At 48.8% G+C, this 26,277-nt stretch overlaps 2 protein-coding genes and 1 pseudogene across 2 annotated transcripts in view; all 3 read left to right on the top strand.

Annotated features, from left to right (window-relative positions):
* Window positions 1-17,689, top strand: part of MMP2 (matrix metallopeptidase 2) — a 23,473-nt gene extending 5,784 nt beyond the window's left edge. Inside the window, exons 6-13 of the mRNA XM_011360137.2 lie at window positions 2,157-2,330; window positions 3,145-3,318; window positions 5,133-5,288; window positions 6,258-6,399; window positions 9,954-10,090; window positions 11,125-11,284; window positions 15,157-15,266; window positions 16,786-17,689. Coding sequence (XP_011358439.1) covers window positions 2,157-2,330; window positions 3,145-3,318; window positions 5,133-5,288; window positions 6,258-6,399; window positions 9,954-10,090; window positions 11,125-11,284; window positions 15,157-15,266; window positions 16,786-16,889 — 1,157 coding nt within the window. The 3' untranslated portion in view covers window positions 16,890-17,689. The remainder of the gene's footprint in view (window positions 1-2,156; window positions 2,331-3,144; window positions 3,319-5,132; window positions 5,289-6,257; window positions 6,400-9,953; window positions 10,091-11,124; window positions 11,285-15,156; window positions 15,267-16,785) is intronic.
* A 2,183-nt stretch (window positions 17,690-19,872) lies between these two features.
* LPCAT2 (lysophosphatidylcholine acyltransferase 2) overlaps window positions 19,873-26,277 on the top strand; it is a 58,981-nt gene continuing 52,576 nt past the window's right edge. The window contains exons 1-3 of the mRNA XM_011360136.2: window positions 19,873-20,163; window positions 22,508-22,530; window positions 22,645-22,663. Coding sequence (XP_011358438.1) covers window positions 19,980-20,163; window positions 22,508-22,530; window positions 22,645-22,663 — 226 coding nt within the window. The 5' untranslated portion in view covers window positions 19,873-19,979. The remainder of the gene's footprint in view (window positions 20,164-22,507; window positions 22,531-22,644; window positions 22,664-26,277) is intronic.
* On the top strand, window positions 20,776-20,894 carry LOC111739599 (annotated as a pseudogene).

Genomic DNA, 26,277 nt, shown 5'->3' with positions numbered 1-26,277 from the left:
TGTGTCTGTGTGTGTCTGTGTGTATTTATACATGGAGACTGTCCCATCTGCTTCTCTTGGTCTCTCTTTGCTTGTGTCTGCAACTCTGTGTCTTGGCAAAGGCCTTAGGCATGACTTAGTATTTGTGTGCATGTGTTTGTCAATGCTTGAGACATAAAATTTTTGGATATTTTAAAGCCATGTACAGGGAAATTTTTTTAAGGAGGATGGGCATAGACATACGCACTCAATCCTTTTAAAAAGTATCCTTCTTAATCAGACTTCTTAATCAGAAATCATGAAACGATGGTGTGTATAACTTCGTGTTTGGTCAGGTCGTCATATCTGGTGATGCTGGAAACTGAGAGCCCAGAACATTTTGGAGGAAAAGGAAGAACATGCAGACATTTTTCTAAATTCTTCTTTCTCCCCATCCCATAAAGACTCCTTGAGCTATATGCACCTCTGTCTTTTGGGCTATAATTTTACACGTTCGCGACTCTCTCTGGCTCCAGTGCAACTGAACACTGACCACCGGCCATCTTGACGAAGGAGAGGGACCGATGGCGAGTTACTTGTGTTTCTGTTTATGCTTCTCGTGCCAAAGCTCATGTGATGCTTTGCATTAAGTATGCGTTCAAGCCATGGACCATGAATAAGTCAGAAGTTTTAAGCAGGAATATTTTATGTACGTTGCATTTCCCGGGAGGGATTCAGGGGGCGTTAACCCTCCCGCGTGTCAGCCCTTGTGATTAGGACAGAATGCCTCAGTGATAGGAGTGGAAACAGCTGTAATTCATAAGTTTGGGAAGGGTTTTTCCCTACCTTGGACATCAGCCACGTCCTGGGTCTGTAGCCAGATGTGAGGACGCACACACACACGAGTTTGGGTCTCGGGGCAGAGGTTCTGGTTACTCAGCCCCTCCTGACTGCTGAGTCAATGTCTGCTCCTCTTCATCCTTGTTGGGGGCAGGCTCTGAAAGGACGTGGGGGCTTCCTGTGAGGTAGAAGTGCGGCTCATGGGAGGCCACATGGGGAGGCTGGCCTCCGGGGGAGGTTAACACTTTGTCTCTACCTGCTTGGTGATCACCAAGGCCTCTGGCCTCAGTTCGGCCTCTTCCCCCCGTCTTGTTGTTTCTGGCGTTGCAGAAGATCTCTAGATTGGGGAGAGGGGAGCAGTGAGGATAAGGGGCCCAGGTCCCGTAATGGGGGGCCAGGGCCTGGGTTCCGTTCTGGTCATGGGGGAGTTAACGGGCTGGTGAGGTCACCTCTGGCGCTGCTGTGCACAGATGGTCTTTGTTACGCACTTGTGGTTTTGCTAGTTGGCAATTCCAGAAACATACCATTTTGTAGCTTCAGGGTAGTTGAGGGCATGGGGAGCAGGCGGAGAACCCACGAGAGACAAGCCCAGACTCTGAATCCCTCCCACTCTCTCCCCAAATCTTCCAGTCGTGGTTCCTGTCTTGGGGAGATCAGAATGGGAGCCTGGGGTGTGTAATAAAAGGTTCCCAAAGGCACCTCCTCCACCCCTCTCCCCTCCTCCTCCTGCTGAGACCACAGCAGAGCCATCCAGGAAAGCGCCTGGGGTTGAACAGAGGTGAAGCTGGGTGTGTGCGCGCGTGTGTGGGCAGGCGCGCGTGACAGCGAGCAATAGAGAGATCGAGATTGGCCTGTTTTGTAGTTTTCAGGTGCACCCCCTCATTTAGTTCTCCTAGTTATGTGACCGCGAGCAGTCCTAGAACCAGCTCTCTCAGTGCCTCAGTTTCCCTGTCCATTGAACGGAGAGACTCTTGCCATCCCGGATGATATCTTTAGCGATCCGCACAGTGTGGGCTTAGACCAGGCAGAGTGGACAGTGACCTTGGGGCCGCGGCAGGGTTCTGGAGGCCCCTGCTGTGTGCCATGTGTTTACCATGTCACCGTGGGTGGGAGGGAGTCCATAAGGTCCCAGAGGAAGGATGGCGTTGGCCAGGAAGCCAGGGCTGGTCCCCAGGAGCTCAGAGAATCAGCAATTTACCAAGCAGTATAGATTATTTTTACTATTTTAACAATGCTACAGCCTCCCTGGTGTGAACTGGCAGGTTGGTGGCCAGCCAGCCGTGCGCCCAGCTGACTTTCGGGCGGGCAGGTGGGTGGCCCCTCTCACATTCGCAACCCCCCTCTCTCCGCACCCCCAGCCCTGCTCACCCTAGGTGGCAATGCCGACGGACAGCCCTGCAAGTTCCCGTTCCGTTTCCAGGGCACCAGCTACAACAGCTGCACCACCGAGGGCCGCACGGACGGCTACCGCTGGTGCAGCACCACGGAGGACTACGACCGTGACAAGAAGTACGGCTTCTGCCCGGAGACCGGTGGGTGTCGCTGCCGCCCCTGCCCCTCGGGGCCGGGTCCCGGCCTTCTGATGGGAAACACACAAGAGCCCCCAAGCTCCTTTCCCCGAGATGGGGAGACAGGGTCCCAGTCAGAATACCTAGCGGCAGGTACAGCAGAGGCACCGAAATCAGAACAGACATTGGCCACCAACAGCCAGTTAGCAAAATCGGTGACGCTTAGTGTCAGGCCCGCCCGGGACCGTCTCTGAATGGCCCACACTCTCTCAGCCTCCCTGACAACTACCTCTCTCCCTCTGTTTGATCTCGAAGTCTCGTCCCTGCCTTTCGCTCTCAGTAAGGACTCTTCTGCCTTCCTTCCTCCTTCTTTCCATCCTTCCTCCTCCCCGTCCTCCCGCAGGTATTTACTGAGCACCCGCTTTTCGCCGGAGACACAGATAGGTCTCCGTAGGCCCCTGAGTGATGGAGCCCAGGTCTAGGGAAGTGCGTGGGCACCATCAGCTCTGCCCAGTTCCCTTTGCCTGTGGCGCCTCCGCCCCCACCCGTGGGAGGCCAGCGAGAGCTGTGGGTTTGACACCCGGCCCTGAGCCTTCCCAGCGGTGTCTGCTCGGGCGAGTTCTTCATCGCTCTGAGCTCCCGTTTTCCCATCCTCGAAGTGGTCCCCACTGGGCAGGGGCGTCGTGAGGGGGGTGGGAGTTTATAAAGCACGGGACCCCGTGCCCAGGACGGAGCGAGGGCTCAGGGTGGCTCGTTACTGTCCAGTGAATGCCGTCGTTCCTGGCGGCGGGGGGCCCGGGCTCCGCGCCGCCCCTGACCCGTGTCCCTGACTCCGCAGTCATGTCCACCGTTGGCGGGAACTCGGAAGGCGCCTCCTGCGTTTTCCCCTTCACCTTCCTGGGCAAAAAGCACGAGCGCTGCACCAGCGAAGGCCGCGGGGACGGGAAGCTGTGGTGCTCGACCACAGACAGCTACGACGACGACCGCAAGTGGGGCTTCTGCCCCGACCAAGGTACCGGCTCCGGCCGCCGGGCAGACACACCGGGCACCGCCCTCCACGTCTGGGCTGCAGACCCTCCCGCATCTCCACCCACCCCAGGCTTAGACAGTGCCCCCCACACACCCACTCAGCCTGGCAGAGGCCCTGCCTCTCCGTGGTGAGGGACACTGCCCACCCCAGACCCGCCCATGGCAGAGACTCTGCTCGTTCTTGCTGGATGTGTGCCCATCGGGGCAGAGGCCTGGCCTCTAAAATAAGACCCCATCCACCCCGGTACCTCTTTCCTCTGAGACCACCCAAAATGTCACGATGCTGGGCTCGGGTGCTCTCCTACGAGGTGTTCCCGCTCCAACAGACAGCTGCCTCCAAGGAGCTGGGCGGGCGGGAGAAGAGAGGGCGCAGGAGGCCCTCGTCCTGGCTCCAGCCCCACCCTCCACGCAGCTCCGGAGAGCCCCAGAGCCCTCCCGGCCCCCACAGCTCCACCCTTTGCCAAGTTGAGGATGGGGGGTCCTTGTCAGCGCTGCATGCCAAGGACACAGCCAGCCAGCCGAGGCAGCTCTCTGTCCTCCCAGACTCATAGGCCGGGCTGAGAGAGTGACCGGGAGAGAGGCCGTGGGGCCAGGGCAGTGAGCAGGGTGACGTGCCCACTCGAGCATCACGGTCGTCGGGCTCACTGATGGCCCAAGGTGGCCAGGCGAGAGGGCTGGTCCAGGGCTGGCCAGAAACAGGCCAGCCTCTCTTGTTACTTTTCTTCCTTTTATTCACAATGAGATGGAACTTGGAGAAAGCCGACAGGCAGCGGCTGACCGGAGGAGTTTTTCTTATCCCTCATCCAGTGCCATGCTAGGACAAATCCTGGTTTTACCTGCTGTGCTCCAGCTTCTGCCTAAACGGGGGATTCTCTCTCCTCCTGAATGGTTTGGGGCTCCAGGCCGGCACGGTGCGCCCGGCCTGTGTAGTAGTCTCCTGGGGCTTTCCCAGCAAAGTTCCCCAAACTGCGTTGCTTAAAACAGTGGCAGTTTACTCTCTCGTCCTCCTGGAGGCTCAAAGTCTGAAATCAGGGTTTCTGGTAGGACCACATGGCCTCTGAAGGTTGCATCACTATCTCCTGCCGCTGTCATAACGTGGCCTTTTCTCCTCCGTGTTCGTCTCTGTGCTGCTTCTTACAAGGGAATGAGTGGTATTGGATAAAGGGCTCGCCCTATACCATATGACCTCGTTTTAACTTACATCTTAATTATCTCTGCAAAGAACCTGTTTCCGGATAAAGTCACCTTTCGTAGATACTAGGGTTAGGACTTATCTTTTGGGGGGACACAATTCAACCCACAATAGGGTGACATGTAGGGTTTTCCTGCTGTCTGGGTCTGAGCCTCATCCCGGGAATGGTTTTAACTGCTCTCCCTGGCGCAGGCGTGGCAGACCCTTGGGGCCAGCCTGTCCTCACTCTCCTACCTCTTTGGAGACCCTATTTGGAGCAGGTTTTGCCCTGTTCTGTAGAGAGAAGCATAAAAAGTCACAAAGCATGATTTTTAACAAACGGGACTTTAGGTAGAGGATTTGCAAACGCTGCTCCTTCTCCTTTATAGTGCACGTGCAGCCTGCCCTGGAGAGGGACAAGGGGACTTTGGCTGACCCTGTGTGAAGAAAATAGACATAGTCTGTTAATCCTAGAATTCTCAGGAGAAGGAAAAATCAGTATGTGTCTTTTCCAGGACTCTCAGTCCCACTGTGGGATGTCCTCAGAGGTCTCCATCACCAGTGACAGGGCCTGACTCCTCTCTCTCCCTTTCTTTCTGCCCGCCTCCCATCCCTGCGACCCTCAGGATACAGCCTGTTCCTGGTGGCAGCCCATGAGTTTGGCCACGCCATGGGCTTGGAGCACTCAGAGGACCCGGGAGCCCTGATGGCACCCATTTACACCTACACCAAGAACTTCCGCCTGTCCCAGGATGACATCAAGGGCATTCAAGACCTCTACGGTAAGCCTCAGATTAGGGCTGCGGGCAGGGGCTGGGAGTCCACGCAGCCTGGGACGGAGGCCCAGGGGTGACACCAGCAAGGTCTCCTCTCCCCAGGATTGCAGGAAGCAAGGGCAGGAGGCTGGAGTGTCGACCTGCTCTGCGGGGGTCAGAGCAACACTCCAAGGGGACTCTAGGACCGTCCCTTTTCTTTCCAAGTAACGTCAGGTTAACAGCCCTCTTGGCTCCCCAGCTCCACACTGCCAGGCAGGCTGGGCAGAAAGGGGGTCTCCATCTTCTAGGGGAGTGAACTGAGGCCCGAGAAAGGTAGTCTTTCTGGCTTAGGGTCACCAGTTGTCAGCAACCAAGTTAGGTTTAGGATCCAGGAGGATTAGCTAAACACAGGGTAGGATTTCCCACTGTGTGGAGGGAACTTAATGATACAGGGGCGCATGTTTCTACTGTTCTTAATGGTTCTTTTATTTTCATGGGTAACAGGAACAGTATAACGAGTCCCTAAGACTGACGAGTGGTTTATTATTAGTGCTTGCAATGAGGCTAGAGTTTAAAAAGTAAGTCCATTAAAAGAGAAAAAGGTATATAATCGTACCTGGACCACGCCAAAACAGTGGACGTGGGCTTGAGCCATAAAGCTGGGGGAACACTGGACTTGGAGAGGCCCCGAGACAGAGTGAGAGGCGCCAGGCCCTAGTGCCACCTCTGCCACTCACCAGCCGCAAGAGCCAGAGCAGGTCTTTACCTCCGTGGACTCGGTTTCCTCGTCTGTGAACCGGGAGTGATTAACATGACATGCGAAGGGCCCTGGGACCCCGAGTTTTCTTCGCGGCCCCCCTCCACATCCGGGCCTCATCTCCCTCTCTCGCCCGGGCTCACACTGAGGCCAGGCCGGGCGGGCGGCCCTGGGGTCTCGGCCTGGTGGGGAGAAACCCTGGAGCTGGGAAGAGTCTGAAGTCGGGTGTCCCCCCCCAGGGGTGTCCCCTGACACTGACGCTGGCACTGGCACCGGCCCCACCCCCACGCTGGGACCAGTCACTCCAGAGCTGTGCACACAGGACATCATCTTTGATGGCATCGCTCAGATCCGTGGGGAGATTTTCTTCTTTAAGGACCGGTGAGTGAGTAGCTTGCTGCTTGTCCTTCTTGTCCCTTGCCCCCTGCTCCATCCTCATTATTCGTGTGCCTCCCCCCACCCCCCTGTGCTTGGACCCCACTGGGGACTTCACAGAATGGCCTGTGTAGTAGACAGTTTTTGCTACGTGTCAGACAATTTCCAGATCTCAGTGGTTTACCAACAGGGTTATTTCTTTTGCCTTCTTCTAGTCTGTGGGTCTACTAGGTGTCTTGGCTTCGACTTGCAGTGTGAAGTAGCTGTGCTCTGCTGTTAGCTCATTCTCCTGGGATTAGTGGCTCCTCCTGGCAGATGGCAGAAGCACAAGAGGCCAGCTCAGATCACACAGGCACATCTACAGCCTCCACTCACATCATGTCTGAGAATATCCCATCAACTGAAGCAAATCACGTGGCCCAGCCCCAACGCCTACTCCAGGGGGTGGTACTATAGGGTCACAGGGAAATTGATTGACATGGATGTATATTTCTAAAAAGAGGGATAAAGGGAAGAATTCGAAACAACAATCCAGGCTACCACAGGCCTTCTCCTGGAATGGCCTTGACCTTGAATGGCCAAACTGTTCTATGGATAGGGAGCGAGAAGCCACAGGGTTGAGAAAGGAGGTATGCTTCATGCTATAAAGGCCCCCCACTCAGTTGACCAAGGGTTGAGACTCACCCCGCTGCCCTAGCATTCCTGGATAATGGCAGACAGTATTAAGACTGTATCAAGGATCCATCCATCATCCATCTGTACATACATACATATATACATCTATCTGTCCATCTATCTTTCGTTCATCTATCCATCCATCCATTATCCATCCGTCCATTATCTACTCATCTGTTATTTATTATCAATTCATCATCATCTGTTTGTCCATTTGTCTATTCACCCATTCATAGAGCATGGTAGTTGACAGAGTGGGTTCTGGAGCCAGATTGCCTGGCTTGGAGTCCTGGATCTGCTACCTCCTGGTTGCTTGATCATGGGCGTGTTAATTATGCATCTTTGTAATTCTTGCACCTCAGTTTCCTCATCTATAAAATGGGGCTAATTTTCTAGCCTATCTCATAGGGCTGTTTTAAGGATGAGATGAGCTTAGTGCTTAGAGCAGTGTCTGACACAGAGTGTCTTCATTCATACTGGCCATTATTATCAACGAGTAACTACTTGGCATCGACTGCGCCAAATACTTCACTAGGCTTTAGGAGCCGGGGGTGGAGGATGATGTGCTGGGAGCAAAGGGGCTGCTTAATGCCTAGGTCAGTGTTCGCAGAGAGATCCACGGGGCCTCTACCCCAGAACCCCCTAGGGTGTACGTGCCGAAAGTGGGTTTTCACTCCCACCCCCAGGCCCTCCGACTGGAACCTCTGGGAGTGGGCCCCAGGAATCTGCATTTCAGCAAATCCCCCTGATGACTCTGAGGCACATGAAAGTTTGAGCCTCACCGGTCTGGTTTGGGAAACAGGCAGAGAGAACTGCCAGTAATATGTGGCAGAATGAAGGCATCGTGGTTGCAGAGCCTTTACCAGAACGCGTCCAATCAGGGAGGCTCCACGGGTGAGGCAGCACTTGAGACGGCTTTTAAGGAGGAGCCGGTTTGGATGAACAGTGATGGGGCTGACAGGCTGGGAGGGTGTTTGAGCCACAGAGATGTGAAAGTTCCTGGCTTAGACGGGGAGGAACAGAGAGCGTGGCAAGGCTGGAAGATGTTCCATCAAGTTTTGTAGAGGGCCCCTCTCTGCTGCCAGCACGGGGCCGGGTGCTGGGGCACAGGCGCCTGCAGGGCGATGCCAAGAATGGAGACTCCAAACGCAACGAGAAGTCAGGTACTGTCAGTCCTCGAATGACTAACCCACTCTTCTGCAGCCTCCATTCCAGGGGGGCGGGGGAAGAGGTAAGTCTAGGGCCCCGCTTCCCAGCGCCGTCTTGGCCTGGGGCACTTCCCACGGAGGAAGGCCCCAACCACACCTGCTCATCTGAGATGCACGGACTAGAACAGGTTGCAGAGCCCAGGTCCTGAGGGGAGGCATCCTTGGCCTGATCCATCACACTTTCAAAAGGAAGTCGATGAGCGTTTAATGGGGTCCTTGAATTACGTGGCAAATATTTAAGCACCAATCATGTGTGAAAATTGGTGCTAGGCACTGGAGGGGGCATGAGAAAGGCAGTACTGCAGGATGATTCATCTCGTACTTCGGAATCGGCTGTGGATGCAAAGCCTGGGAACGTCTCTGAGCTTCATTTGCCAAATAAGGATTGTGATACCTTCCGATACTAGGATGTTTTAGCTGCAAGTATCAGAGAGCCCCGACTCAAACCAGCTTAAACAATGGTGAGAAATTGCTCTCACGTGGTATGAAGTCCAGGATTATGGCTGCCTCCAGGGACAGAAAGAGGGCCAGTGACTTAATGATAACTTTACCCAGGGCTGTCCTCTGCACTGACTTCATCCTAAGGCTGGATGGGTTCCTCACCATCACAAGCTAGGGCTATTGGCTTCCTCGTCCACATCCAACAGGAGAAAGAGAGAAAAAGAGAAAGAGAGATCTCCACATATGAAGTACAAGTCTGTCTCTTCCATGTTGTTGTGCCAACATAAATCACATGACCACTGCTGAATCGATAGCAGTTGCCAGGGAATGCTAAAGCTCTGATAAGCTTAGACCAGTGGTTCTGAAACTGTGGCATGCGTTAAAATAATTAGGAAGGCTTGTTAAAATGCAGATTACTGGATCCCAAGCCCAGAGAGTCTGATCTGCAGGTCTTGGGACGGTAGCGGGATGGGGGATGCGGGGGAGACGGACCGGGGGGGGGGGGCGGGGGGGTGGCGGCAATAATTTACATTTCTAAGGAGTTCTCAGGTGATGGTCTGGGGATCACACTTTGAGAACCAGTGGCTTAAACTAACCAGAATGGGGGTTGGGTCCACCTGCGGGAAGGATGAATCATAAATGTAGGGGTTCCGTAAGGAAGGATGATAGAGAAATGAATAGATAATCGATGCTGGATAGACCACCGAGAGCACAGGTTGTACAATACTGTGAGGATACATTTCACAAAACATAAAGTGTTGGTACTTAGTAGGCGCTCAATAAACAATAACTCTTAGTCTTGCCACAGTATACAAATCCATTCTATTTCAATTCAGGGAATGCTTTTGAGTGCCATCAGCCTCTGCCTCAGTTGGCTTCCAATCTAATAGGAGAGATAAGACATTTAAAAAAACAGTCTAACAACTTTTCTAGGCACTCGGTGTTGATGATTTTGAGAGGCTCGGAGAATGGGGAATCCAGTGAGGACAGAGATAGTTAGGAAGGCTTCCCGGACAAGGGAGCGAGAGGGGGAGCAAAGAGGTCGCTCCCCAGTTTGGCAGCTGGCAGAGGGGCCTGTGTCCATTCTACAGTCCTTCTCCAGCCCTCCTTTGATCTTGCTTCCCCCCTCCCGGGCGTGATGGCCGGCTGTCTCTGAATGGACTTGGGGAGGCACGTGTGGTTACAACTGCAGGGTGACTGAAGGTGTGGTTTCTGGTGTCCCCTTCCTCCCTTCAGGTTCATTTGGCGGACAGTGACACCACAGAACAAGCCCATGGGGCCCCTACTGGTGGCCACATTCTGGCCTGAGCTCCCGGAAAAGATCGATGCTGTGTACGAGGCCCCACAGGAGGAGAAGGCTGTGTTCTTTGCAGGTCTGTGGGAAGGGTCCTGCCTGGCCCTCGGCTCAACAGGGCTCATCACCACGGTCCCTGTGTGCCAATGGGTGCTCCCTTGTTTTACAGACCCATTTTTTCCAACCATCATTTCTCATCTGAGAGCAGCATCACATAGCATTGACCCACAAAGCGAACATTTCATTACCTTTTTAATTCTTTTGGTTCCTTTTTTAGAAGGAAAATTGCGGTTTAGTGCTGGGGTCTCTTCACACTTTTCTAATGCTAGAGCCTACGGCAGGTGACAATTTTATTTAGCATTTTTAAAAACCTAATTCGTTTTCGTTTTTAAATTTTAAAATACACTATTTCTAAAGATATTTAAGTGAATTCCTTGAAAGCAAAATATTAAGTAAATAATTGTACAAGGAGTCTCTATAAAGGATAAAAACCCTTCAGGGTAGGGTTACATAGCTGACATTTGGGAAACCCCATTCATTCAACCTTTATTCCAGCCCCTGCCATGTGCCAGGGACCCAGCCTCTGCCCTCATGGAGCTTACAAACTAGTGGGGGAGACAGAAGACCAGGCTGTTTAGGGGGGGGGGGTGCGCAGCAAGGGCTATGATTCGAGAGGGAGGACCAGCAGAGTCCCTGCCAGTCTGAGCTGGGGTCACAGGAGTGGCTTCCTGGTGCAGCCAAAGGCTCGGCCAACACCGGGGATGCATGTTCCAGCAGCCAGCTCCCCATTTCCTGCTACCCAGAACAATCATGGGTTGTGGCTGGGGCAGTACTTTGTGCAAATTAGAAAAAGGTGCCTCCTCGTGGCAGGCGTGGCACTTCGCGGGCATGGCTTGGTGAGTAGAGCTAGAGCCAGACTCATCCCCCACTCCACTCCCGGGCCAGGCTCCAATTGGAACCAGTTGTAAAACTGTGTACAGATCTGGGGGCTCTGAATGTGGACGTGAGCAGGGACTCGTGTCCTCGTTAAGAATGGCTATAGACAGTGGGAAGAACAGGCTGACCTGGGGCATTTCAGCATCCGTCACCAAACACCCTTTGCTTCCACCCCAGGGAATGAATACTGGGTCTATTCAGCCAGTACCTTGGAGCGAGGGTACCCCAAGCCGCTGACCAGCCTGGGGCTGCCTCCTGATGTTGAACGTGTGGATGCCGCCTTCAACTGGAGCAAGAATAAGAAGACATACATCTTTGCTGGAGACAAGTTCTGGAGGTAAGGGAGGGTGGAGGGAGGGACGCAGCACATTGGGCTTCGTGCCTCCTGGGTCAAGTTCAGAGGCTGGTGGGCCACGGACAACCCGTCTCTGGTCTCTAACTTGCCGGGTCTGCAGCCCCTTTGAGAAGTCACCGGAGAATGCCATTACTGGCACAGTTCCAGTTAGAACCTCCTTTCCCTTCTCAGAAGTCTTTTGATTGGGCCCATGTCTGTCTATTCTTGAGCTTCCCAAATTGAGGTGACTCCCTGAAGATGGGGGTCATCGAAATAAAGACGACAGCTGCTACTACTGATGTTATGTGTCAGACACTATTCCAAGGGCTTATTTGGTGGGTATTAATGATGATTATTCCCATTTTATAGGTGTGGACACTTAGTTTCAGAGAGGTTATGTATCTAGCTTAAAGCCAGATAATGGTGGGCTGGGATTTGAACCCTGGAATTCTGGCTCCCAGAGAATATGCTGTTCTTCACTGTTCTGCATTGTACCTGAGATAGTGGGGTCTCAAGAAAGGGGGGTGATAGAGGCATCTAAAGGGAAGGATTGAATTATGCGAAGCCATGGTCAGGGCTAAGGGTCAGGGAGCCCAGTATCCAGGAATGGCCAGTGAGAAGCAGCCCAGACCTCAGGGGTTTGATTAAAATGCTTTGTTTTTCCCCGATAAGGAAACTGTGGTCCAAAGAAATTAAATAACGTGTCTAAGTTATTTATACGCAAGTATGTTGACCAGTGAGCCAGGATCGGAACTGTTTCCTGTCCTCTAACCCTGTCCCCCTCTCCGGTACCCTTCGGTCAGTGGAGAAGGAGTGGTTGGGTGTCTTCAGCCACCCTTCCTCCGAGTGTCCCCACTGCCACTGCATCCGGGCCCTTTGTCTGTCGCCCCTGAATTGATCCTGCTTCCTTCCCAAGGCCCCTTCCTTCTCCCCCTTTCTCCTCCTACCACGCCTGCCCCCCACTGCCCTGCATTCAGAAGCTGCTTGTCTCCCAGGCTGCCCGTGTCAAGGTGGAATCGTAGACGTATTACTAAGATACTTAGCAACTTAAGCTGATTGACATCTCAAGCCTCACGAAGGAACTGAGTCAGCTAGGAATCGAGGGGGCGGGCTCGCCGCCCACGGGCTCCGGAACTGTCCCAGGCCTGTGCGTGCACTGCGAATGGCAGTTGCTCCGAGTCTCCAAATCTTAGGATGCAGACAGCGAGAGGCACAGACCCACAGAGACATGAAACTTAAAATCATAGAACCCTGGTGTCTGGACTTTTATAATCACCCTCCAACACATTCTGTGTATGTAAACATGCAGGAACAGACGTGGCCACGTGTGAATATGAGTTACACACCTATGTGTGCACATGCACACACACACACACACACACACACACACACATGCACACACACGCTCGGGCTGCAGCAGTGATTTGCTGGGTTTCCGGCAGTTAATCTGCCTCCCAGTCCTTTTCTGAAACAAGTTCACCTCCCAGAGCCAGGGTCCAGGATGGACAGCTTACTCTGTAGAGGAAGCTCCGTGAAACTTCCTCAAAAGCGGCAGAGCTGCAGGGCCTGTCAGAATTTCTGGGCTGGGTTTCCAAAAGGCAACCTGGGTTCCCTCCCGGGAGAGATGGTTAATGTACTTGAGACATTGGTCCTGGTGCAGCGTCTGCAGGGGCCTCAGAGATGACCTCGCTGGAGACAGAGAGATCCCCACATTGACAGCAAGAGCAGCTGCCCCCAGCCTGGGATTCCCCTAGTTCATGCCAGGGGGTGCTCAGCTCCTGCTTCTGGAAACTTCCACTAAGCCTTGAAATACTATTCAATATCTCCTATGTGTCAGGCACTTAGGTGCTGGAAGACGGTGGTTAAGAAATAGTCACTTCCGTCTTATGGAGTTTACGGTAGATTGTGGGGAAGAGATATAAACACATTAGACTAAAATAAAGATAGCTCTCATGATGAGCCCCGTACTGTATTCCAGGCCTGGGGCTTGAGGCTGTGCATGTCACCTGCATTTTCGAGTTAAGGTGGATACTGTTATTAGCCCCATTTTCCAGGTGTGGAACCTGAGGCTGATGTGCCTCAGGAATGTACCTGTGGAAAAGCTGGGACGTAAATTGTGTTCTTAACACCCGCTTCCCGCTGCAGTTCTGCAGTCAGAGGAGAAATACAGAGTGTCGCGGAGAAAACTTTAAAAACGGTGTGCCAGTGAGCGGAAAACTCTGTAGGAGGAGACTGGGGACAGAGAGGAAAGTGAAGAGAGATGGTCCCTTTCAGAGCCAGCATCTTCTGATACCACAATGCCATGGTCTTCCTGGAAGAAAAGAACTTGGAAGCAAATTGATTCACTTCTCTGAGCCTCAGTTTCCTCGTCTGTAAAATGGGGTTGATTCCTGCCCTCCCTACCTTCCGTAGGTAGAGAAAGAAAGGAGAGCGAGTTCAAGGACACTTAGCTCTGAGCTGTCATCACTTTAGGGAATGTCGTTGGTGAGGTCTGTGGAAGTGATGCACGTGGAATGCTGGGGATTCGAGCTGGGATACTTGATTTGGGTACCTCGGGTCGTGAAGAAGCATGTTAGGTTTGGCGAGAAGTCTTCTTATGAAGCGGCCGGGATTAAGGAAAGCTTTTCTGGCTATTCTCAGGGTATTTGGCAGAGAGGAACAACCCCTGTAGAAGGCCTCTCAGAGGGGAAGCTGTTGTTGGCATCTGGGGTGGAGGTGGTAGGGCCGGGCATGGGGAAGAAGTCACCTGCGAGGCACTGTACAGGAATGCTTGGCTGTCACCGAGATGTCATTCAAATAGAGATTTGTCTAGCAAATCAGCACCACAAAAGCAAGATGTTATCTTGTTTACTGCAATATCCACAGGCACGGGCTGGGATCTCATTAGAAATTTATCGAATAATGAATAGGTTGAGTGTAAGGAGAGAATCAAAATGACCGCAGCATTTAAAAAGTTCTCCAAAAAAATGTCAAAGACAGAGGCGTCGCTAGCCAGGAAGAAGAATATGCCAACTAATACTCAAATTAAAGGCAGGGCCCGGGATAACTACACAGCCAGGGCGGAGAGGGGACGAGAGGTCCATCCTGTGACTAACAGGAGGGCTTGGACTCAGTGCCCCACTTTGCACGGTAACCTCGCTGTCCCGCTGAAATCATTATCCAGGATGTGGACCGTCATCTCCAGATGAAAAAGCAGCAGTTTGTTCAAGCCACCCAGAGAAAGGACGATGGGGTGGGCCCCGTCCTTGGACGTCTAGCTCAGGGCTCCACACTCTGCAGTAGGGAGTAAAGTTGGTGAAGGAGCTGATATTTCCCAAATACCCACCAAGTACAAGACACGGGGAGAGGCACATTTGCCTATGTTATTTTATGTCGTAGATACATTAATTAATGCATTAAATTAAATTAAATAGAACCCCATCTCCCATCTGGTGAAACAGACTCAGAGAATATCTGCAGCCCTGGAGCCAGAGAAGCCTGGGTGGGTGTGATTACCACTTAGAAGCTGGGTGCCATTTTTAAGTGTCTGGTCTGTAACATGAGTAATAGGATAATAGTCCTATGGTATCATTGGATTGTCATAATAATTGAAAAAGTTAATGAAAAGTGGTTAACATGCTGCTGAAATGTTAGCAGTAATCACAAGATTGTTTTTATGGGACTGTAAAGGTCATATAATTAGCGAGTGGTGGAGTTGGGATTCAGACCCAGTTCCGATAGCGTGTCTTCCCACTCCAGCTGGCTGCCACCCTGAAGGGCTAGGTCTGCTTTCCCAGGCCCACCCACGAGCCATCAGCTGGGCCCTCCCATCCAGGTCCGGAGAGGGGTGGCCTTTACGGAGGCCCCACTGGTTCACCGTGTCTGGTTCCTTGCAGATACAATGAGGTGAAGAAGAAAATGGATCCCGGCTTCCCCAAGCTCATCGCGGACTCCTGGACTGCTGTCCCCGATAACCTGGACGCCGTGGTGGACCTGCAAGGTGGCGGTAAGCTGCCCAGGCCTCTGTCCGCTTCTTAAGACTCCCCACCCCCAGCCAGGGCCCAGCTCCTGCGAGCACACACTCCCTCATTGTGCAGAGAGGTATGTGCCGGCTGGGAAAACAAACCAGCCCCTTCAGCCCAGTGCTGGGAAGGCATCCAGACCCCTGACCTCTGCTCACTCAGCAGGCTCCAGGCAGTAAGACCCAAAGAGGCCCCTCACAGCTACAGGGCCTGGAGCCAGGGAGGTGGGGCGCAGGAGGCCTGCAGGGGGCGAGGAACGAGAGCTCTGTGCCCTGGATTCATTCTGGGGTTTGATCCAGGCCCTTTTGGGTTCCACAGGAAGCCTTGTGTCTACCTCCCATTAGCAGATGGATGGCTCCATTTGAGACAGGACAAACTTTGCCATGCCTTCTTGCTGATGTGGCAGAGATCCTCAGTCTTCCCCTGGTCCCTTACTGAGTAAAACAACCAGCATCATCGAGAGATAGAATTTGGAGTTCGAAAACCATATTCCTGAAATCTTATGTGAGCTCTCTAGGGCCCTGGAAACAGTCTCGTTTGGCCTTTTAGCGGAGAATTTAATTCAGTTCCACAAAGATTTTTTTTTTTTTTCTTTGAGCCCTTATTAGATGCTGGTTAAGCACATGGCCCTGACCTCCAGTGGCTAAAGGTCTTACATGTCCAACAAAAATCAGTGTGCAATCAGGTGCTCGGTTAAGGATTATCTTCAGGAATAAACACTGTTGAGCACCTACTATGTGCCAGGATTTTAAAGGAAGTAAACAAGATCAGCTACGTTAGGAGTCAAATTCCATAGCCCATAGAGGCCAAGCCAGTAGCACAAAAGAGTGAAGTGGGCAAGGCAGACAGTAGGGAGTGGTGGGGTCTGTGGTGAACCAGAGAGCACGTGGCTCATTTACAGGGGACAGTTGCTTCTCTGCTCGATGATTGCTGCCCTCCTAGAACAGGATCCAGTGTTGCTGGATGTTCTATCTCTTTTAAAAAGGAAGCAAAACATCTGTATTTTCATGTGACATTTCCACATGTGTACATTTTTGGCAACTTCTTCAGCATTCAAAACAAAACAAAAAACGCGTGCGAGCCAAATAAAACCTGTGTGTGAGCCAAATAAAACCCGTGCGTGAGCCAAATAAAACCCATCTGTGAGCCAATAGGATGAGCGGCCTCCTGGTTTGCTGCCTCCGTACGTGGAAAGCGTTTAGTTCGGTGATTGTGCTCAGTGGAGTACTGTTATTTATATTAATAATAGCATATATTATCTAACTTCATCCTCACCACAAGCCCTAAGAGGTTGGTATCTTTATCCTCATCTTAAAGATGAAGAAACAGAGACTCAGAGAGCTTACTTCCACAACCATTTCTTCTTCCAGCCTTGAAGGATCCCTCTCTGGTTTTAAAGCCTCTTGCCTATGGCAGACAGTCTTCCAAAGTTCCCAAGAATATTCCACGTGCCAGAATGTCTGAGGGTGGGGTGGTTACAGCCTCTCCTCTTTCTCATCCCAGGTCATAGCTATTTCTTCAAGGGGGCGTTTTATCTGAAGCTGGATAACCAAAGTCTGAAGAGCGTCAAGTTCGGAGGCATCAAATCTGATTGGCTGGGTTGCTGAGCTGGTGCCGGTTCCCACAGGCCCCGCTTCTCCATCACCTTCTGCCCATCGGGCCCTGAGCACCAGGAAAGGACCCGGAAGGGCCTGGCAGCCTTCAGCTCTGTGGTTAATCAGAATTCTCATCCCCACCTGGTAATTTAAGATTCTGGAGAGTGGCTCTGCCCTGTGCCCAAGGAAAGGTGCTGACTGTACCCCTCCCAGCTGCCCCTTCCCCCCTCCGTATCCCACCAGCCCTCCAGAGCCACCCCACAAAAGATGCTTTGATATCCTCAATGCAGCCCTGCCATGGGCTGCCCTGGTGCTGCCACACTTCTGGCCCTTCTGCCTCCACAGCCTTCTGTGGCTTAGAGCACCCTCGGAGCCAACAGAGACTGTCTCAAGAGGGCACTAGTGGCCCAACAGCCTGGCCTGGCCTGGGGCAGTGGGTGAGAGGCATGGTCAGGAGGCCACCCAGACCCCCGGCTTCTCACTGTTGGCTGCCTTAGAGCCTTACCTACATTAGTGGTTTGCTTTGTATGCACTTTGTTCTTTCCTTTCGATCATTTTTTATTTTTCCACTTTGAAATCGCCTTTCCTGACAGAAGGACTCAGGCTGTCTGCAGTCACTGCACGATGCATCTCAGCCCACCTAGCGACGGTTCCCTGTTCACTCTATTTAGTATGTCTGTATCCTGTCACTTCCTCCACTGGATGGAGGAAAACCAAGCCATGACTTCCCGCTCAGCCCTCCCCTCCTAGCCCTTCAACAATTCCCCATGGGAAATGTCAACAGGTGTGAATAAAGACACCAATTGAGTGGCGATGTTTGCCCCTGTTTCTGCAGAGCCAGAGAGGGGCCACAGCCCCAGCCAGAAGAGGAAACTTAGGACGTCTAAATCTCTGCTCACTGCAGGGCACAGGTGACATTTGCTAGAAAGGTCAAAACGGCCAAAATAAACAGCAAGGGACCCTCAGAGCCAGTGAGCTTAGAGTCCCTCTGTCCCATGGAGCCCTGAAACATCAGTGATTCTGTTCCTATAACTGCAGGGTCTTATTTAAGGTTCCTCTTTGAGTCTCAGTTTCTTCATTAACAATAAGCCCAATTCCAACACTACTGATAACAATATCCCTCTCCATTAATAGAAGGCTTATTATGTGCCAGACACTGTATATGCATCACTTCTTTTAAGCTTTACAACAACCTAAAGAGGGGGGTGGCTATAATTAGCCCATTTTTTAATTGATGAAGAAACAGGCCCAGAGAAAAGGGATTTGCCCAGGGCATCATAGCTATTAGGTCACAAACCCAAGTCAAGGCCAAAGATGACCCAGAGGAGGAGCTTTGTCCTTTTTCCCAGAACCTCCATCAGCAACACTACTGTCCGCATCCCCCCCACCTGCAACCCCCCGCTGTGCCATCCCAAGAGAAGCCACTCTAATAAACACAGCTAGGGGAGAAATGTGGGTTTGCCATTCTAAGCACAGCTGCTATTAATGGGTAAGCTCCTTACCCCTTTCCTCCCACCAGATGCCACTGCTAACCCCCCTCCCCCTTATAGAAATTCTGGAGCTGTTACAAAACAAATTAAGGCCTGGGAGTGTTTCAGAGGTGTCCTCTGGCTCTTGTAGTCTATTGCTTCAGGCAGCTCATGGGGGGGCTTGTGGGGAAGGGGATGAGGGAGACAGGACTCTGGAGGTGACCTTGGTAAGCCTAGGGTCATCTTTTCTCCTGTGGCCTGCCCAGTGGCTCATGCCCTTGAGGGACAGCCTTCTGTGCAGGTATCTGGCTAAACAGCTGCAAGGGTCTGGCAGCCCCTGAGGATGCAGAAGCTAATATCATGGCTGTACCGTTAGCAAGGTTACTAAGGTTCTCTGTTATACTGAGAAAGTTCAGCTGCTCCACAACGTAATACCTAACAGGTGCTGTTTCTTGAGTGCTTTTCTATGAAAAATACACATGCATTATTTTATTTGTTATTACAACCCTATGGGGGTAGAAATTTACCTTTTTCCATTCCTGGATAAGGATGCAAGCTTGGGTTAAGTGAGTAGCTGAACGCCGTATGTCTGTCTGGTGGTGGTGGAAGTTTCTGGGGTCTACAGTGAATAAGTGTGAAAGGACAACTGTCCCAGGGTCCGGACCGATTCTCCTCACGCCCACAGCCTGCCGTGAGACATCGATCAGCAAGGATAAGTCATTCGCCATCTTTGTCCCAGCCACTCAGGGATTGACCAACTGGTCTCAGGTTCTGAAAAAAACCCCTCTCCTCCCCCTTCCCCCAACTACCCATATAGGTCCAGGCAGGCAACTTCCTCAGGGTGAAATGGAGCCACAGGCCAAGTCACTTCCCCTTTGGGGGCCAGGTTCCTCATCTAGTGTGGACGGCAATAGTTGTTTTTGCCTTTTCCTAGTAATAGCAGCTCAATATTCTTTGGAGAACCATTTCCCCACTATCAGTCCATGTTTTTAGTGGAACAGATTCCACTCCTAGTATCAATTCCTATATTAGTTAGGACTTTTTCAGCTAGAACCGATAAACATCCAACTCAGACGCTAACGTACACCAGAAATCGAACACATAAAACCCGTCCTGGATGTATTATAAACTCACTTAATGGAAAAGCCCAGGGGTGGTTCTTCTAATTGCTGGATTCAGGTTCTCTTTGTCTAAGTTCTGTTCATCCCCGTTTTACAGAAGGGCAACTGAGGCTCATAGAGAAGGTGATTTGGCCAATGTCACAGAGGCATCAAAAGCGATTGGAAGTCCAGATTGCCTGACCCTAAAGCAGAGAACTCTACCTAAACTGTCTCACAGGCCTACGTGGCTCAGAAGGAGAAACATTCACTCCCAATTACCTGAGAGGAAGGACCAGATACCTAAAGGGGTGGGGCCAGCGCTCAGAGGGTGGGGCCGGCCCCTGGGCGTGTCCAGAGCCAGAGGGGCGGGGCGAGGCCCAGACGGCGTCAAGTCACCTCGGCGCCTGCGCAGAGGCCCCGCCGCGGAGCCTCGGGCTGGGACTCCGTCGCTGCTCAGACTCTGACTCGGCGGCGACGCCGGCTGCCGCTCTCCTCGTGGGTTGTTTCTGTCTGGTGCGACGCCTGGCTCTGCCATGAGCCGGTGTGCCGAGGCGGCGGCCGTGGCGGCCACAGTGCCGGGCGCCGGCGTGGGGAGCGCGGGGCTGCGGCCGCCGATGGTGCCCCGCCAAGCGTCCTTCTTCCCGCCGCCCGTGCCCAACCCCTTCGTGCAGCAGACACGGATGGGCGCGGCGAAGCGCATCCAGGTGAGGGGCGTGGGTGTGAGAGAGGAGATGGGTCCAGGGGAGATGGAGCCATCGCTCTGGCAGGGGAGGTTGTCTGTCGGGGGCGGGGGTCTGGGGAGCAAAGTCTCTGAGGAAGGAAGAGATGTCGATCTGAGAGAGGAGGGCTCACGCAGGGGCCATGAGTCTGCAGAGGGCCTAGACGTGGGTGTGAGGATCGAGGGCACAGGGAGGGTGGTGTGAGGATGGTCCTCAACAGGAGGCGGCCGAGCAGGCCGGTGGCTGAGGAAACATTCTGAGTTGAGAAAGGGGAATGAATCTGAGAACTTCGATTTGAGTTTGCGAGCATGTGGAGAGAGGCCAGCCTACCACAGGGAATTTTTTTTTTTTTTGCCTTAGGAAAGTTGAGGAGTCAGTCTAGGATGGGGAAAGTGAGGGAGAAGGCCTAGATCTGGAACTGGAACAACAGGTAAGTCTGAGATGATCTAGCTGAGCAAGAGCATCAAAGGCAGGAAATCAGAATCTAGGAAAAGCTTAGGGTGTTTAAGAGTTTGGGGTTCTGAATCAGCCTTCACCTAAACACTTCTCCCAGATTCAAGGATGAGAAGTAGCCCAGATTTTCTTCCACTGTTAAAAATGACTAGATACAGTCTATGGCCATGACATCCTGAACGTGCCCGATCCCATCTGATCTCGGAAGCTAAGCAGGGTCGCGCCTGGCGAGTACTTGGATGGGAGACCACCTAGGAAGACCAGGCACTGTAGGCGTAAAAAAATAAATTAAAATGACTACATACAAAAAAGAAGTTTCCTTTCCTTTTTCTAGTAAAGTGCTGCTTTTACCATTAACAGTTACACTCACTCTCTGGACTTCCTGTTTGGTGAAGTTCGTGATCTAGGAACAAGATAGACTATGCAAGCCACTTTGGTCCTATGTGTCACAAATTTCTTGACTTTGGATTCGAAGTAGTGTAATTTTTCACAGCCCACCTGCACGCAGAGACCTTTGTCTTCTACAGTGGAGGCAGGTTGCGTGCTGGGCTAAGCCTCATGGGGTGGTGGTTCGAGTTCTGATAGGTGGGTGTCCGGTTGAAGAAGGGCTTGAGAGAGGAAGAGGAAGATAATGTGGTAATACCTCTTTGTAAAGAAACTAAACGTTTAAAACGTAGATCTTCACGTCGTTAAATGGGTCAATGTCTCTTTCGTATCTTAAAACTTTTGAAATGTTTCTAAGTACGTTGACTATCATTCAAGAATAATTTTAGGTTGATTTGGTCAAATCAGTCATACTTAAATGAAAGTATGTCTGTTTCGCTTCATATTTTGGAAAGATGATGAAAGTGGCATATTATAAATATACTACACCTAGAGTAAATTATTAAGTGTTTTTGTTTTCCTGTTACTGTTTAGGGAGTTCTTCCAAATAACTCTACAAGAGCTGTAGTGTTAGTCACTAGTTTTCGAATACATCTCAGGCCCTGCCATTTATTAGTTGTGTGACTTTGGCCAAGTGACTTAACTGCTCTGAACTTCACTTTTCTTACTTGTTAAACTGAAATAATAATGCATCAAAGGAAGGTTAAAATTAAGTGAGATAATTTGTGAGTCTGGTAATGTTTGCTGATCTTACTATTGAAAGTTATGCTATTCGCTGTCAACAAATTACATATTATACTTAAAGCTGAATAGAATTGAATATAATCTGGGTATTTTTTTAAATTAAAAATTCATATAGACCAGAGATACAAAATAGATTTCAATGGCTTGAATGGTCTGGATAAAGGGAAATTTACATAAACATGATTGAAAAACAATGTTGGCAATATTATCCAGTTTAAAATATGGATATACTTTTATTTAAGTATGACCTAGTACGATAACACTAAATTTAATTTAAAGTTAAATTTAATCTTGAATGATATCAGTATCTCACTCAGGGACTGTTATCTTGCTTAAGGGTTGCATCGCATAGGGCTTAGCTTTGCCCTTCCCCTTTTCTTTTTGACTATTTAAGGGTCTGCTACTTAGTGGCATAGAAAAAAAAGTAGCCTTCATTTCCCCGATAGAATATGGAATCGAAATGAGTGTTTGGTAGTAATTGTGGGGTCGTTTACTATATCAGAAATATTAGTTGAATGCCTACTGTGTGCCAGGCACAATGCTAATCTCTGGAGATAAAGCAGTGAACAAGAGAAATAAGGACCCTGTCTATCTAAAGCTTATATTTCAATGAAAAAAAAATTAAACAACTATAAAAATATATAATTTTATGTTATAGCGAGTGCTATGAAGACAATCCAGAGAAGAAGATAACTCCGTCAGAATGTTAAGAGAATGCTTCTCTATAGAGAGGACATATTACCAAATGGACATGTGATGAGGAATCCTCCTAATTTGTCAAAGAGTTACTCAGCATTGGTTTACTGTTGAGTACTGTTATTTATTGCAAATCTGGAAGTGGCACAGAAAAAAAGGTGCCCAATATTTGACAACTTAACTCAATTAAAATACATATTAGTCACTCACTGTGAATGTAAGTAAATCTTATATGAATATGATATAACATCATTCCAACTCTAGCTTCAGGGTATATGCCGTGGTCTTTTCTCACAGTCAAAATTATTTCTCGATCATTTGCAAGGCTGTCTTTATTTGACCTGCCTTGGGGCTTACCCACTCACTGTAGTCTTTTCCCTGGGGCTGTTCGTGAAAAAATAATCAGAGGCAATTGCTTAACAGCACAGCTGCCTGAGGCAGTGAATAATAATTGGAGAAAATAATAAGCTAACCAAAAAGCTTAAAAGAAACAGCTTGGAACTATATGCTGTCTAAAAAAGACATGCTTTGCATTTAAAGACCCAAATGGATTGAAAGTAAAAGGATGGAAAAGATACACCATGAAAACAGTGACTAAGAAGGACTAAATGGGCTCTATTAATATTAGATAAAATAGAACTTACCACAGAAAACTAGAGATAAAGGAGGACATTTTATGACAAAAGGATTGATTAATCAAGAAGTTATGATAGTTATAATCTTATATGCACCTAACAACAGAGCCCCAAATACACAAAGCAAAACTGAAAGATCGAAGGAAAAAAATAGAAAACTCAACAGTAGTAGTGAGATATTGGAATTCCTCACTTTCAGTTGTGGTAGAACAGTGAAAGAGAATATCAACAGGGAAATAGAAGATGAACACACTATAACCATGTATACCCAGCAAGTATGTATAAAACACTCTACCCAACGGCAACAGAAAACACATTCTTCTCAAGCGCCTATGGAACATTCTTCAAGATAGATGATTATATTAGGCTGTAAAATAAGTCTCAATAAATGTAAAAGGATTTCAATAATACATTGTTCTCCAGACAAAATGGATTGAAATTTAGAAATCAGGGAAATAACAAAGAAGTCTGGGAAATTCACAAATGTGTGGAAATTACACATTCCTAAACAATCAGTTTTCAAAGAAGAAATCAGGAAAAACTAGTAAATGCTTTGAGATGAATGAAAATGGAGACACAATATATAAAAACGTGTGGTTAGCATTCTTTCAAAGTCTGAAAAAGGTGTCGTAAGAAAAATTATAGGCCAATTTCCCTCATGATCACAGATATAAGAACCTTTAACAAATACAGGAGTATGTGGAAAGGATAATATATCCTTTCAAATTTGGTTTATTCCAGGAATGCAAGGTTGGTTCAACATACAGAAAATTATATTTTAATGTAATTCATTAGCAAAACATATGATAAGAAGCATATTGTCATTTCCGTAGATGCAGAAATTTTCTTAACTCATTTGACAAAATTTGACATCTATAGACGTTTAAAAAAATTCTCAGTAATATAGGAATAAAAGGGTACTCCCTTAGTCTAAGAAAGGGAACCTATCTATTGCAATAAAAATTCCAGTGGGCTTTTTTGTTGGTGTGGAAACTGACAAATTAATTCTGATATTTATGTGGAAATGCAAAGGATCTAGATTAGCCCCCCAAAAAAGTTTGATGAAAAAAATGTTGGAGGACACACACTACCTGATTTTAAGACTTACTACAAAGATATAGCAATTAAGATGAGTGAGGTATTGACAGAAGGAGAGATGACTAGATCAATGGGACAGAACAGAGAGCTCACAGATATATGTTCAATTGATTTTTGGCAGAGTTGCCAAGAAAATTTATTGGGGAGTGTCAGGTCTTTTCAACAAATACTGTTGGGAGAACTAGATAAATCTATAGATGAAAATGAACCCTGATCCCTACTGCACACCACACAGAAAGTAATTTAAGATGGAATATAGACTGAAACATAAAAGCCAAAATATACAGCTTCTGGGAGAAGAAAATATAAAATATCTTCATGACTTTGAGGTAGGTAAAGATTTATTAGAAAGAACACAGAAAAGAACTAAAAATAAAAATGGATAAATTAGTCTTCATCAGAATTAAAATTCTTCTCATCAAAAGGTTCCATTAAGAAATTGAAAAGGCAAGCCATGGGATGGGATACATTATTTTCAATACATATATTGACAAAGGGCTTTTATACAGAACATATAAAGAACTACAAATTGATATGAAAAAGACTAACAACCTAATAAAAGTGGGCCAAAAACTTGAACAGACACTTAAAATAAGAAGTTAAAAGAATGACCAACAGACACCCAGAAAATGTGCTCAGCACCATTGCTCATCAAGGAAGCATGAATTAAAACCACAATGAGATACCCACTTGAATGGCTGCAGAGACTGACAGCGCCAGATGGTGGTGAGGATGTGGAGCAACAGGAACTTTTGCACATTATTAGCGGGGATGTAAAATGGTACAACCACTTTGGAAAAGAGTTTGGCACTTTCTTGATAAACTGAAGCCTACCCTGACCCAACAATTTCACTCCCAATGAAATGAAAATATATGTTCACACAGAGACTCGAATATTAATGTTCATAGGAGCTATAGTCATAACAGCTAAAAACATAATAGGCCAAGTGTCCATGAACAGTCGAATGGATAAATGAATTGTAATATATTTATACAATGCAATAATACTCTACAATTAAAAAGACTGTACGACTGATGCATATGACAGCATGGTTGAATCTCAAAAATATGAGGTGAAAGAAGCCAGACATATAAGAGTACATATCGTGGGATTTCATTTATATAATAATCTAGAACAGGCAAAACTGTAGTGAAAGAAAGTCTGTCAGTGGATGACAAGGGCTGAGGAGGGTGTACGGACTTAATAGAGGCACAAGGGAACTTTTAAGGTGATAGAAATGTTCTATATCTTAATTGTGGTGACATTTGCATGGTGGTATACATCTGAAAACCTCATAATCTATACACTTAAAATAGGTTCATTTTATTTTATGTGAATTAATAAAGTTGATATTTTAAAAAGACCACCAATACCAAATGTTGGCAAGAATGTCCAGTGACTGAAATTCTCATACGTTGCCAGGGACACTTTAAAATAATACAGCCATTTTGGAAAACCGTCTGGCAGTTTCTTATAAACTACACCTGTGACCCAGCAACTCCACTCCTAGATATTTACCTAAGAGAAATGAAAACATATTCACAAAAGGCTTGCATAGGAATGTTTGTACTGGCTTTATTCATAATACCTCACCATAGAAACAACTCAAATGTTCATCAGCAGGAGAATAGATAAACATATTGTCATGAAGTCATACAATGGAGTAATACTCTTCAATCAAAAAGAATGAATTACTGATATACAAAACAACAAAACAACAGAGTTGAATTTCAAAAATTTCAAGTGGGAGAAGCTAGACACACACACTCACATACACATAATGTATGATTCCATTTATGTGACGTTCTCATCAAAACTAATCTATGGTGATAGATATCCAACGTTGGTTACCTAACAGGGTAGAGAGATGCACTAGGTGACTTTCTAGGTGGCAGATGTGCTCTGTATCTTGATTGGAGTGGTGGTTTTTTAAAACTCATTGAATTATACACCTAAGATCTGCATATTTCCTTGCATGTAATTTTTATTTCAGGCACACACACATGCGCATACAAATAATTTGAGAGATAGATAACTAGAACATTTTTGGCATTTCTTGTAAATTAGTTGATGATGCTCAAACTCTCATAGAAGGAAGTAG

The sequence above is a fragment of the Pteropus vampyrus genome, unplaced genomic scaffold, assembly GCF_000151845.1.
Source record: "Pteropus vampyrus isolate Shadow unplaced genomic scaffold, Pvam_2.0 Scaffold51, whole genome shotgun sequence".
In the NCBI taxonomy this organism is placed as follows: domain Eukaryota; kingdom Metazoa; phylum Chordata; class Mammalia; order Chiroptera; family Pteropodidae; genus Pteropus; species Pteropus vampyrus.
Note: the sequence above shows the minus strand (reverse complement) of the source record. Positions and strands in the feature narration are given on the sequence as shown.